General features: G+C 34.8%; 1 protein-coding gene across 1 annotated transcript; it reads right to left on the bottom strand.

The window, feature by feature from the left end:
- Positions 1-9,996: 9,996 nt before the first annotated feature.
- Positions 9,997-10,602, bottom strand: LOC131155843 (uncharacterized mitochondrial protein AtMg00810-like). The gene is made up of 2 exons (XM_058109291.1): positions 10,305-10,602; positions 9,997-10,196 (listed from the first exon to the last, which is right to left on the bottom strand). Exons 1-2 carry the CDS (start codon positions 10,600-10,602, stop codon positions 9,997-9,999), a joined length of 498 nt encoding a protein of 165 aa, XP_057965274.1.
- Positions 10,603-12,180: the final 1,578 nt, after the last annotated feature.

Genomic DNA, 12,180 nt, shown 5'->3' with positions numbered 1-12,180 from the left:
TCCAAGAGCATGAACATGACTATATTCCAACATCCATTGATGATTGATTTTTCTCATTAATATAGACATCAACAAAAATACCCCATACACGTGAGTATATGTGTGTGCGAGTGCACCCACCCCTATACAAGATTAAACTAATCACAAAAGATGCAATAACAAAGCAGTCCTTGCATGATAACATTTATTAAGAAAATTTACTATTTCCAGAACATCAAAGTTAAATAAACAATGACTTGGCCTATCTGGTAATAGAGAGTGTCTCATAAAAGGGCATGTAAGGGTTCCAATATTCCATGCATTTGAGGTAGATCAAGGGTTGGTTTGAATGTCATGCCAAAAAGTAGAAAGGGAGCAACAATAGGACATGCGCTCTTAGTTCCTAAAACCAAACGAAGAACAATTTCTCCCCCAGCTCCAACAAATTGCATTCATGTATCAGTCAAGAAAATTAAAAGAAATTTGATCTCTCTGACCATTCAATCAAGAGGCTAAAAAAGTCAAGGAAAACAAATTGAACCATTCCTCATGCAATACAATCAACTAGTGCAACATTCCATGCAGTAGGCAACCTGGACACACCTAGACTCATAAAAGCTCCATCTTGTAGGGAAACACACTAGAATTTCAGAATAATGGAGATCACAAACAGTCAGCCAAAGGGTGTCTTCTGGGAAAATAGAAAGAAGCCTTCGATAGAGATGATTCCCCTGGGGGGTGGGGGAGAGAGTTGCCTCATTACATCAATTAGTAAACCCTATATTGCATAAAAACCTAATAAAAAGATCCATCACCCTTAAAATAGGTTTTATTTCAACGGTCCAAGATAACTTAAAAGGTAAAAGACAATGAACTCTCCTAAGGTTTGACAAAAATACAAAGACCTTCCTAGAAGTTTCAAAAATCTTAGGGACCTCCCCCTAAGATTTCAAAAATAACAGAGACTTTCTTTAAAGTTTGCCAATAAGACACAAATCGCCCCTTATATTCAACAAAAAGACAACTTTTTAGGGTCTATGTGTCCCAAGAATCAAAAGGCTGGAGAGGTCTATAATATTTCTAAAACCTCAGGGGAGGTGTCTTTGGCCTCAAACCATAAAAGATAATGAAAATTCAAATGTCTGCTCCTCCATCACAAACACACCACTAGACGAACTAATAAACTAAGGGGTCATTTGGTATCATAGTAAAAAATGATTAAAATGAAAATAAAAAACGAAAACTAAAAAATCAAAAATTAAAATTAAAAACCAAAAACTAGCAACCTATCTGGTTAATATTTCTAAAACTAAAAGAAAATATAAACTTGATTGCACAAATGTTCATTTTTGTCTTTAAATCAAATAACAATAAAAAAATATAATTAAATATTAAATACAAAAAGAATACGAAGTAAAAATGTTATAATAAAAAGAGAAATTATTATAATTAATTGACCTAATTATTATATGTCAAAGCTCATTGTTTAGTGCTATAAAAACAATCTTATCATACATGACACTTGAAGAAGTCAAAAAATATTTTTTGATGGACAATTTTTTTTTTTTCAAAACTTTTGAAATTTTATGGATATTTTTATTTTAATTATATTTTAAATTCACATGGCTGTTTTACTTTAATGTTATTAAAAATTTATATATAATGAATAATTTACTTTACAAATAGTTAAATCTGCATATTAAACCATTTTTAGAATAGGTTACCAAAATAACTAAAAACAATAAGATCTAGTTTTCAGTTTTTCTAAAAATAGATAAAAGAAGAAATATAAAAATGGTAATACAAACAAACGCATTGTCATAATCTATTTCTTCACTGTACAAAAACAAAATCAAGAAATGGAAAACAGAAAACAAAAGATATACCGAACAGACTCTAAGCTACCTTCTTATAGAATGTTTACAGCAGTTATCAACAAGCAATGATTTGTTTCTTCCATTAGAACTGACTACAGTACACCCAAAGAATGAATTAAGTAGAGGTTCACAAATCAGAATCATAGAGAAACTAGGAGTTGTGCTCTCTCTTAGGATTGTTGGATTCTTTCAAGTATTCTTATTCTAGAGAGATTAGAGTATGGTGTTTGGATAATTCTAGTGTTTTTTTCTTATAAATTTTTTTATTCTCATCTAAACCAAGTCATCCCATTATTTTCTTCTTGCTAATCAATTGTGGAGGGGTAAGAGCCCTTCAAAGGGAAACACTTTTGTGTGGATTGTCATTCTCATAATTATCAGAAAATGCTAACACCCTAGCGAACCACAAATTGGTACAAACATTCCAAAACATGGAACATTTCCATTTCAGAATGCTAAATCTAATGATCCAGAGTTTTAATTCTATATTTTTCACATAACATAACTTTTTGTAGTTGAATGTGGGGAATCATGACACTGTAGTTCTATTTTATAAGTATTAATGTATTTCTCAACAGAATCTCTTCAACATTTAGAAACACCTAACATCCTCTTCAAAATATACAAGTGTCATCATACTTTTTTCATCAATATATCTACTTATGTATACCCCTAACATTCCACATTTTAGAGCATGTGGCACACCAAGATCCTGCTCTCCTTCCACAAACCAAAACCTTCCACGTTCTTGTTAACATTGATCATTCTTAATAGAACTAACACCAACATTATGTGTGTTGTGTTACACTAGCAGTGAGGATCATGGTTTCAAATAAAGGCAGCGACCGTTACGGAACACCGTTACATAACAATTTTTTGGTTTACCGATACCGTTACACACCGCGAAATCAATGAGAAGAAAAATTACGGCCGAAGTACCCGTTACGGACCGTGACCGTTACGTAAAAGCCGCTATGGCTGTTATGTAACCGCTATAGGACTGTTACACAAAAAAAAATATATTTTATTTTGTACTTTTTCCTCACTTTTTCCCTCTCTTTTATAAATCATTCTCAATATACTATGTGGCGAGAGAGGGAAAAGATTATAATGGGGATGACAATAATACAAAATTTACTATTTCTTTAAATACTCACAATAGATGCATTACTTAACAATTTGAAAATACTAGTTAGGAAAATATTTTAATTTCATAATATTAGCAATGTGATATTTATGTTCTATATTTTTCAACTTCAACCACCTTTCTTTTCTAGTATTTTATATTTGTATTATGTGTCTAATATATTAATGGAGTGTATAATGTATTTTTTTTTATTAATTAATTTAACACACATAAGAATTTATCACAGATAAGAACAATGAGAAGTATAAATACACACACACACACACACACACACGTATATTAATTCTATGGATGATTTTTGGGGGTATTCAAAGACTCAATAAGAGCATGAACATCAATTGTGATTAATTTTACAAATATTATGAGAGCATCAGTTGTATGCTAAAAAAGAAATGTGGGTTCTTGACAACTAATATAAAATTTTTGGGTCATATCATAATCAAAGGATAATTATCTATTGATTCTTCTAAGGTTATGTCGGTGATATATCTTTGGAAGATTGGAGATGAAAATTGAAGTTGTTTAGTGTTGGTACTGAAGTAAGGTGCATTAGGACAAGATGTATAATCCAACGATTTATATTAGTTACCAGTTCTAATAGAATTATTTAAAAGATTAACTCAAAACTTGTTAGGTTAACAATGAATTTTACTTGAGGTTGTATTCAACAAATTTCGAGAATGAAATTTCTATAAGGATGGGAGAATGTAACGTCCCTAAAAATAATTATTATAAGAGGATATAATGGTTTTCAAAAATAAATAAATAATTAAATTAATAAATTATTATTATTTAAATAATATAATAATATATATTAATATACTCTATATATATATATATATATATATATATATATATATAAAATAAACAAATCCTTCTTGAAGAATGAGAAAGGATTGAAATTCAATCCTACAAGCAGAAACAGAAACCCCCCCAACGTCATTTCTCACTCTCTACTTTGTCTCTCTCTCTCTCCTCATCTTCTCTCTCTCTCTCTCTCTCTCTCTCTCTCTGCTCGATTTCCTCAACCAAACGGGCGTCGATCAAAAAACGGAAGATACCCCTAGTTTCCATTCTCCACCACTGACATTTTATCCAAAGTGGATTTGTTGTAGGAGCGACGTAGGTACCACTCCTAGGACTCTCACTTTCTCCTCAATTTTTCCTTAAATCTCCAGCCAAATTGACAATCGGACACCACCACATGGTCTTAGGTTCGATTCTTATCATGTTAGCCAGAGCAGATATTTGATTTGAAAGTCCTAAGCACCACTCCAAGGCTAAGGTGAGGAGTGTAATTATGTCAATTATTTTAGAAATTCAACGGATTAAATTATAATAGATGATTATTAAATTGGAGTATTGGATTATATCATATTTTTGGGAATGTTTTGGGATTAAGTTAAATTGTAGGGAATTGATTAAATGAAATTTTGGGAGAATATTTTGAAATTAGATTAAACTTCGGGGATTTGATCATACTAGTATTTTTAAATATGTTAGAAATTAAATTTAAATACGGGAAGTGGATCAAACCTGCATTTTTAGAATTTAACTGGTTAATGAGAGTGCGTGAACTTAGGAAATATTAAAATAATTATTTTTCTATAGAGTTAAATTGATTAATTTGGGGGAAATGTGATTTCAAGGTTTTGAGTTCCGAGCGCCATGGGTGTGGATGTAAGGTTTTAGGCAGGCTTCTCAGTAAGCAAGTAAGAGGAATAAATTATAACAGTTATTTTGAGAACTACTGGTTTAGTTAGTACGTGAAAATAAGAATATGATATTTTGCATGAAATTATTATGATACGAATATCAGATAAAATTGTATGACATATGATTTATACTGAATTGTAATGTTTTAGGATTTGAAATATGGGAAATGATGAAAAGTGGTAAATAAAATTGTTTTATTGAGAATGATGAATTATGTTATACCAACGTGTATTTTACTGGGAAGTGATGGAATACGAAATATGAATATAGAAATGTTTTCTATGATAAATGAGGAAATATGAAATAATGATATAATTTATTGAGAAATGTTAAAATACATGAAATGAAATATATATTGAAATGTGAATACTATAATGTGAATATTGTAATGTGAATACTGAAATGTGAATATTGCAACGTGAAACTACAATGTGAATAACGGAATGTGAATATTGAATTGTGAAATAGAAATGTGGAAATGAGAACCCTGATGGATTGAAGTATTTCTGAAAGTACGGTACCATTGCTAGTGGGATGATAAGTGCAACCACACGGTCTCGTGGAGAGTGTGGCGTGACAGTCGATTGAACTAGTGTGAAGGGTAGTTTTGTCCCTAGGTCTGGACCAAGGATAGGTAGGTCAATCGTACTATAGACGAATTTATGGATTTATTATTTTAATCTAACTGGGTAGTCCAACCGCGACTTAGATCCAGCCTTCGGGCCACACAACCTTAACCATGGGGGGAAGCATGGCGTGGTGAATATCCTCAGGGCAGCCATGAGTTATAGATGACACATGCATGAGTTACAATGAACCCTCATGAGCTAGATTGTGAAATGAAAATGAAAAATGAAATAGTGTGAGTTTAATTACATAAATAATTAGGGCGAAGTAAAACTCTTCGCCTGAGGGCTTACTGAGTAAGGTGAATATCCTGATAAGTATCAATTGTAGTCGCACCTGAACTATTCGAGCAATGTTACAAACGATATCAGAACAGAGGGGAGCTACATGTATGGGTGTGTAATCTTCCCTATCCTTGGGAACTTTCGCTGATAAATATGGGTTGCATGTGCATGAATTTGAGAAATGAAATAAAGTTTATAAAAGATTGTGTTATATATATATATGATTATGAATATGAATTTGTATATTTTCTCAAATGGTATTATCCCTGAAATGAGTATATTATTATATAATGAAACTCATACTGTCACACACACTGTAAATAATTTATTCCGTATTACTAAGATGTATCTCACCCAAATATCAAATATTTCAAGAAACTGTGATAGACCAGGATATAGAACTCTATGGTAGAGGGGAGTTGGTACCTTGATAGATAGGGTGAGTGTTTTGTTTAGGGATATATGATTCTTAGTGTATATTGTGGGTTTTTGGGGGACGAGTATGGTTGTATAGAACTCTGGGGTATTTGTATTCTGGATGATTTGTAAATATTGACTTTCGCTGTTAGGAATGTGTTTATATGGTGAATTGATTACCCTATACCCCACTTTGGGTCGAGTTATGTTTAAATGGTATCATAATTTTTGACATGGTTGATATTTGATTAATATTTATTATTTATTGAAGAGGGGAAAAATGGTATGAAAATCGAGGCGTCACACACACACACACACACAACACACACACACACACACACACACACACACACACACACATATATATATATATATATATATGTATGTATGTAAAAGATCAAACACATGATGCAGCAATATAAATGGTGAATACAGAACAATTCCACAACCATAATAAGTAAATAAAGCAATAACAATAACAATGACACCAGGAATTATGTAGTTCGACAATGCCTACATCCACGGGAACAAACGCCAAGGATTTACTATCTTCTTGTATAAATTATAAGAATAATACAAGAACCCTCTAAATAATACTCTTAACCACACTTGACCCACTATATACAACGTATTGAATGTATATATAAGCCTCCTCAGAGGTTTCCCCCCGAAATCCAAGCACACTAACATCCAAATATTAAAAATTCAAAATCTGCTTTGGGTGTCCCAAGCCAAATCGTCAATGGTTTCAGGCAGTATGTAAATTGCACTGCTGCATTGCACTATTGCACCTTGATTTCCTTCATGTTTTCCCTTTGAATGTGAGCCACAATTCACAATACCAATAAAAAGGGATTTAAAGTATTACCTGTTGTGGTCACAAAAGTATTCTTGAACCTAATTTCATTTCAAATTTTTTTCCTTTATTTTCCCTTTTTAAAACTAATCAAAGTGGCAACTCCGTTTTTCTAAAATAAATAAGCATGTTAGGGAGCTAATGGTTTGGATATCTACACTTGTTTAATTTGTAATCAATCTTTGAAATATTAGCAACCTAAATGGGTCTTCAAAACTCAATGTCAACGCCACGAATGAAATCCTAATTTTCTCCATTAATACCTCAAATACACTTAAAATCACCAAATAAATATCCAAATATACAAAATGATTTTTGAAATAATAAGAATTGCAACACAAGCTATAACAAAGTTGAACAAGTATTCAGACTTGGAGGAGAACTAAAGTGGATGGGGGAAAAAATACATAATAATGTGCTTATATAGTTGAAATTCTACATCTCAATGGCTAATTTTGTCACATTCACTAGTGGCGCTCATTTGCTATGGAAGTCATACAAGTAGGTGGAAAGGGGCAAGGCTTGATAGCAGGCTGGGGGTAGGGCCTAGGCTTTGTAGGCTACTCGACTTCTTTGTCTTGCATAATGGGCAAGGGAGGAGGAAGGAATTGAAGAAGAAGGGAATGCAAGCGAAACTCGTAGGAGCATATAATGAGATTTCTTTAAGACTCGCAAATGGTCTTGTGAGTCATCTTGCGAGTTTTGGCAATGCCATGCTATTAGGGTTCATGACATATTGCCCTTTCAACACTGACAATTTATGTTGCAAGCTTTCTTTAAAACTTTAAGGCCATCAGGAAAGTTTTGGTCATGCATTAAAATTTCAGAAAATAACTTAAATCGAATGCTATTAAAATAATTTTCAAATAAAATAATATTATTTATGAAAAAAAAAATTATAGTCGAGTTGAGCTTGAATTTTATTTTATTATTGACCAAGTTGGAGTTAAGTTCTAAACATTTTCAAGTTGAGTCGAGTTTGAGTACCCCACTGTGTTGACTTGACTCGATTTGAATGCACTCTTAATTTTGCCATAAAGTGATAGTCTTATGTAATTTAAGCACATATAATGTTACAATTGAAAGATTTATAAATACAAAAAAAAAAACATATTTAAGTTCTTCAAATTCTCTCAATTTTCTAACTGCAATGACTTGAAAACCTATTCAAACCCTGCTCAAATTTGAAGTCATTAGCCTAGAGAGTTTGTTATCATTAAAACTCAACTAATGAAACCCTAAGGCTGAAACAAGTTTAGGAAGTAACATGTAACTAAAGAAGCTTTAAGGACCACTTCTTTATTTTAATATAGGTTAAATCTTCAACCTAATCAAGAAATATTTACTGAAAAAAATAGAAAAATTATTACGGACAATCATTGTCATTTGACTTATAAATAAGGAAGTTTCTTGTGATTTTATCCTCAAAATCTCTCGTGCTTTTGAAAACTATATAAATTACAACCTCATTAATCTTGAATGACAAAACATACTAAAAGGATCAAAATATTCACTTAGTGTTAATTAACTTAAGACTTTATTTAATTTAATTAGTATAAACACTATTTTCAAATCTTATGCTCCTCCTCGTCAATGAAAAACACATCAAATCAATGGCGTGCATATCCATCTAGGAGCTCATTAGTGACGTTGTCAATGACAATATATGATAAAGAGTGGTGTAACAACAAAAGAATTAGTGGAAAAGCAAGCAGTTAAAAGAGATTGCCAATGGTCCAATCTAGGGTGATGAGAATGCACGCGAGGGTGAGTATATGTTGAGTCTCAAATCTATCTAATTATTAAACCAATTAATTAATGTTTTAATTGGATTAATTGTTTTTTAGATATTTTAGTAATTTAGCATTTGTTGTTAATAAAAAATAATGGAACTAATACTTTATCCATTTTTGGGAAGCATAAGGAGATTTATTGACCATAATAAAACTACTAGATGTCTCCACATTTAATTTTTTTTTAATTGTCAATTATATCACCAATTTTTTTTTAACAAAATTGATAATTAAAGAGAAAAATATTTCCATTTTGTTTCCCTTCTTTTTCTTCTCTTTCCTTCATTTAGTCAAAAATCTTAAAACTCCAAAATATTAGAGAAACAAAAGAAAAATATGAAAAAATAAAATTTTATTTATATACGTTGTTATTTTTTAATAATGGTTAGTATAGAGTGAAAATACGTTTGTACCCTTATAATCGAAAGGTACCCTAAACTCATACGGCACCCCAAAGTGTTCTTTCCCTTGCGCTATGTTTCTTGCTCCCAAACACGGCGAAAACGATAAACCCTCTTCTGAACCCTCACGGCCTCCTTCTTTTGAGCCCTCACGGCCTCCCCCACTCTGCTCAGTCTCTCTCTCTCTCTCTCTCTCTCTCTCTCTCTCTTCAATGGCGTCACGAAGAGGAGGAGTGAGTCTACCGGAGAGGCGAGAGAGAAGGATCAACAAGAGCCAACAAGGGGTGCTCTCTAAGGTTTCCGCGACATTCTCTCAATCTCCAATTGTGTACCAGGGTAAGCGTGCGGCATCCGACGCCACCTTCGTGACGAAGAAGCTCCTAGAGAGCACCAGGAAGGCCGCTTGGATCGCCGGCACCACCTTCCTCATCCTGGTTGTGCTTGAAAGAAGCCAATGAACAGTGGTTGTGCAGTGGTGATTTTATTCATATGCAAAGCCCTTTATATACACTTACAGGGGGAATAAAAAAAGAGAATAAAAAATGGTTACAAAATAGAAAGGAATAATTTGTTGGAATTTAGCTAGGTTTGTTATAACTGTTGATACGTCCCTTAGTGTCCAAAGGGGTGTCAACCACTTTGACACTCATTGTAAAGTGAAGGAATTTGTCTGAAACCAGTGGCTTGGTAAGAATGTCTGCAAGTTGATCGTTGGTGCTGCAAAAGGAAATTCTGAGGCTGTTGGCAGCAACACGATCCCGAACAAAATGGTAGTCAATGTCCATATGCTTCGTTTTTGAGTGAAACACAAGATTTGCACAGAGGTAAGTAGCACCAAGATTGTCACACCAGAGTGTAGGTGCTTGGGGTAAAAATATGCCAAGTTCCTTGAGAAGAGATTAGAGCCAAATTAGCTCAGTGACAGAGGATGCCAAGGATTTGTATTCAGCCTTAGTAAATGATCTAGCCACAAATTTTTGTTTCTTAGAGCTCCATGAGATGAGATGGTTGCCAAGAAAAATGCAAAAGCCACTTGTTGATTGACGATCATCCGGACAGCCACACCAATCGGCATCATAATAAGCTTGAAGAATAGGGCCTGAGTGAGAGGTAAAAAATAGTCCATGATTGATGGTGCCCTTGAGATATCATAAGACATGTTTGAGCGCACTCCAATGAGTAAGTTTGGGAGAATGCATGAACTGACAAAGTTTGTTCACTGCAAAGGAGATATTTGGCCGAGTGAAGTTGAGGTATTGAAGACCTCCAATGAGACTTCTGTAGAGGGCTGGATCATCAAAGTCAGGTGAATCAAATTTGGAGAGCTTGAGTGAAGCAGCCATAGGTGAGGACATGGGTTTGCATTGGAGCATGTTGCTGTGGGTGAGGAGGTTGTTGATGTATTTTCGTTGGGAGATGAACAGTCCAGCCGTAGTGTGATCAATCTCCAGACCAAAAAAGAAAGATAAATTGCCAAGATCTCGAACAGGAAAGGCCTTGCTCATGGTAGCAATTAGTGTGTTAATAGCTAAGGATTTTGATGCAGTAATGACAAGATTATCAACATAGACAAGCAGAAAAATTGTAGCAGCCGGGTGTTGAAGATGAAAAGGGAGGGATTAGCTTTGGAAAGTTTAAAACCATACTCACTTAACCAAGAATTGAGCTGATCAAACCAAGCCCTTGGAGCTTGCTTCTATCCATAAAGAGCTTTGTGAAGCTTATAGACATAGGTAAGATGAGCAGGATCCACAAAACCCTGAGCTTGTTGCATGAAAACATCATCTGTGAGATTTTCATGTAAGAATGCATTCTTAATGTCAAGTTGGCGTAGTGGCCAGTGCTGAGACACAACAATAGAAAGAATGAGATAGATTATGTAAGGTTTTACAACGGGACTAAATGTTTCATGATAATCAAGGCCAGGCTGTTGATGGAAGCCTTTGGCAACAAGTCTGGCCTTCCGACGCTGAAAAGAACTGTCGGCATTGGTCTTTTTTTAATAAACCTAGCGACAATCAAGGATGTTGAAAGAGGGATTTGGTGGGACAAGCGACCAAGTGCAAGTGCAGGTTAGAGCATCAAATTCGTGAGCCATTGCTGCACGCCACTAGGAAAATTTCGAGGCGACTGTGTAGCTCGAGGGTTCGTTTGGAATGGGAACTGTGGTGAGGAGGCATTGACGAGCTGGATAGGGTACGGTGCCATCAGAGAATACTTTTGGGTGGGAGGAATTAGTCTGGGACCGAGTGATGATGGGAGATCGAGGAGGGATGAGGATGGGTGGAGCAGCAGGGGGGTTGGAGGGTGAGGGGGAAACAAGAGTTGAAGAGTTGGGGGAAGATGGATTAGGGCTTAAGTTGGGAGCTGTGCCAAGTATAGATGGAGACGAGGTGGAAGATGGGCTGACAGGGTGTAATAGCGGGGCTGGGCCGAGAAGAGAGGGAGAAAGAATGGGTAAAGGGGCTGGAGGGGTTGAGGTGGGATGGGTAGGGATTGTGGGCTAAGAGTGAGCAAGAGGAAAGGATGATTCGTCAAAGGTGACATCACGGGAAATGTAGAGTCTATTATTTGAAAGGTTGAGACATTTTTAACCCTTGTGAGAGGAGCTGTAGCCAAGAAATAAACAAGGGGTGGACCGAAAATTAAATTTGTTAGGGAGATATGGGCGAAGATTGGGCCAGCAGAGACAACCAAAGACCTTCAAAAAATTGTAATTGGGGTCGTGATTAAAGACCATTGAAAAAGGGGAGCGATGGTTTAGGGTAGGAGTGGGAAGAAGGTTAATCACGTAAATAGCAGTCTCGAAGGCATCGGCCCAATAAGTGAAGGCAAGTGACGCTTGGGCCAAAAGAGCAAGCCCAGTGTCAACAATGTGGCGATGCTTTTGCTCAACGAGTCCATTTTGTTGATGAGTGTGAGGACAAGAGACACGATGCTGAATGCCCAATTTTTGACACATAAAGGATACATGTTTAAATTCACCACTACCATCAGTTTGGAGTGTAATTAATTTCGTGTTAAATAGTCGCTCAACAAAGGGTAAGAATTTGAAAAATATTTGAATGACATCAGATTTTTGT

Source organism: Malania oleifera, chromosome 5 (assembly GCF_029873635.1).
Source record: "Malania oleifera isolate guangnan ecotype guangnan chromosome 5, ASM2987363v1, whole genome shotgun sequence".
NCBI lineage: Eukaryota > Viridiplantae > Streptophyta > Magnoliopsida > Santalales > Ximeniaceae > Malania > Malania oleifera.
Note: the sequence above shows the minus strand (reverse complement) of the source record. Positions and strands in the feature narration are given on the sequence as shown.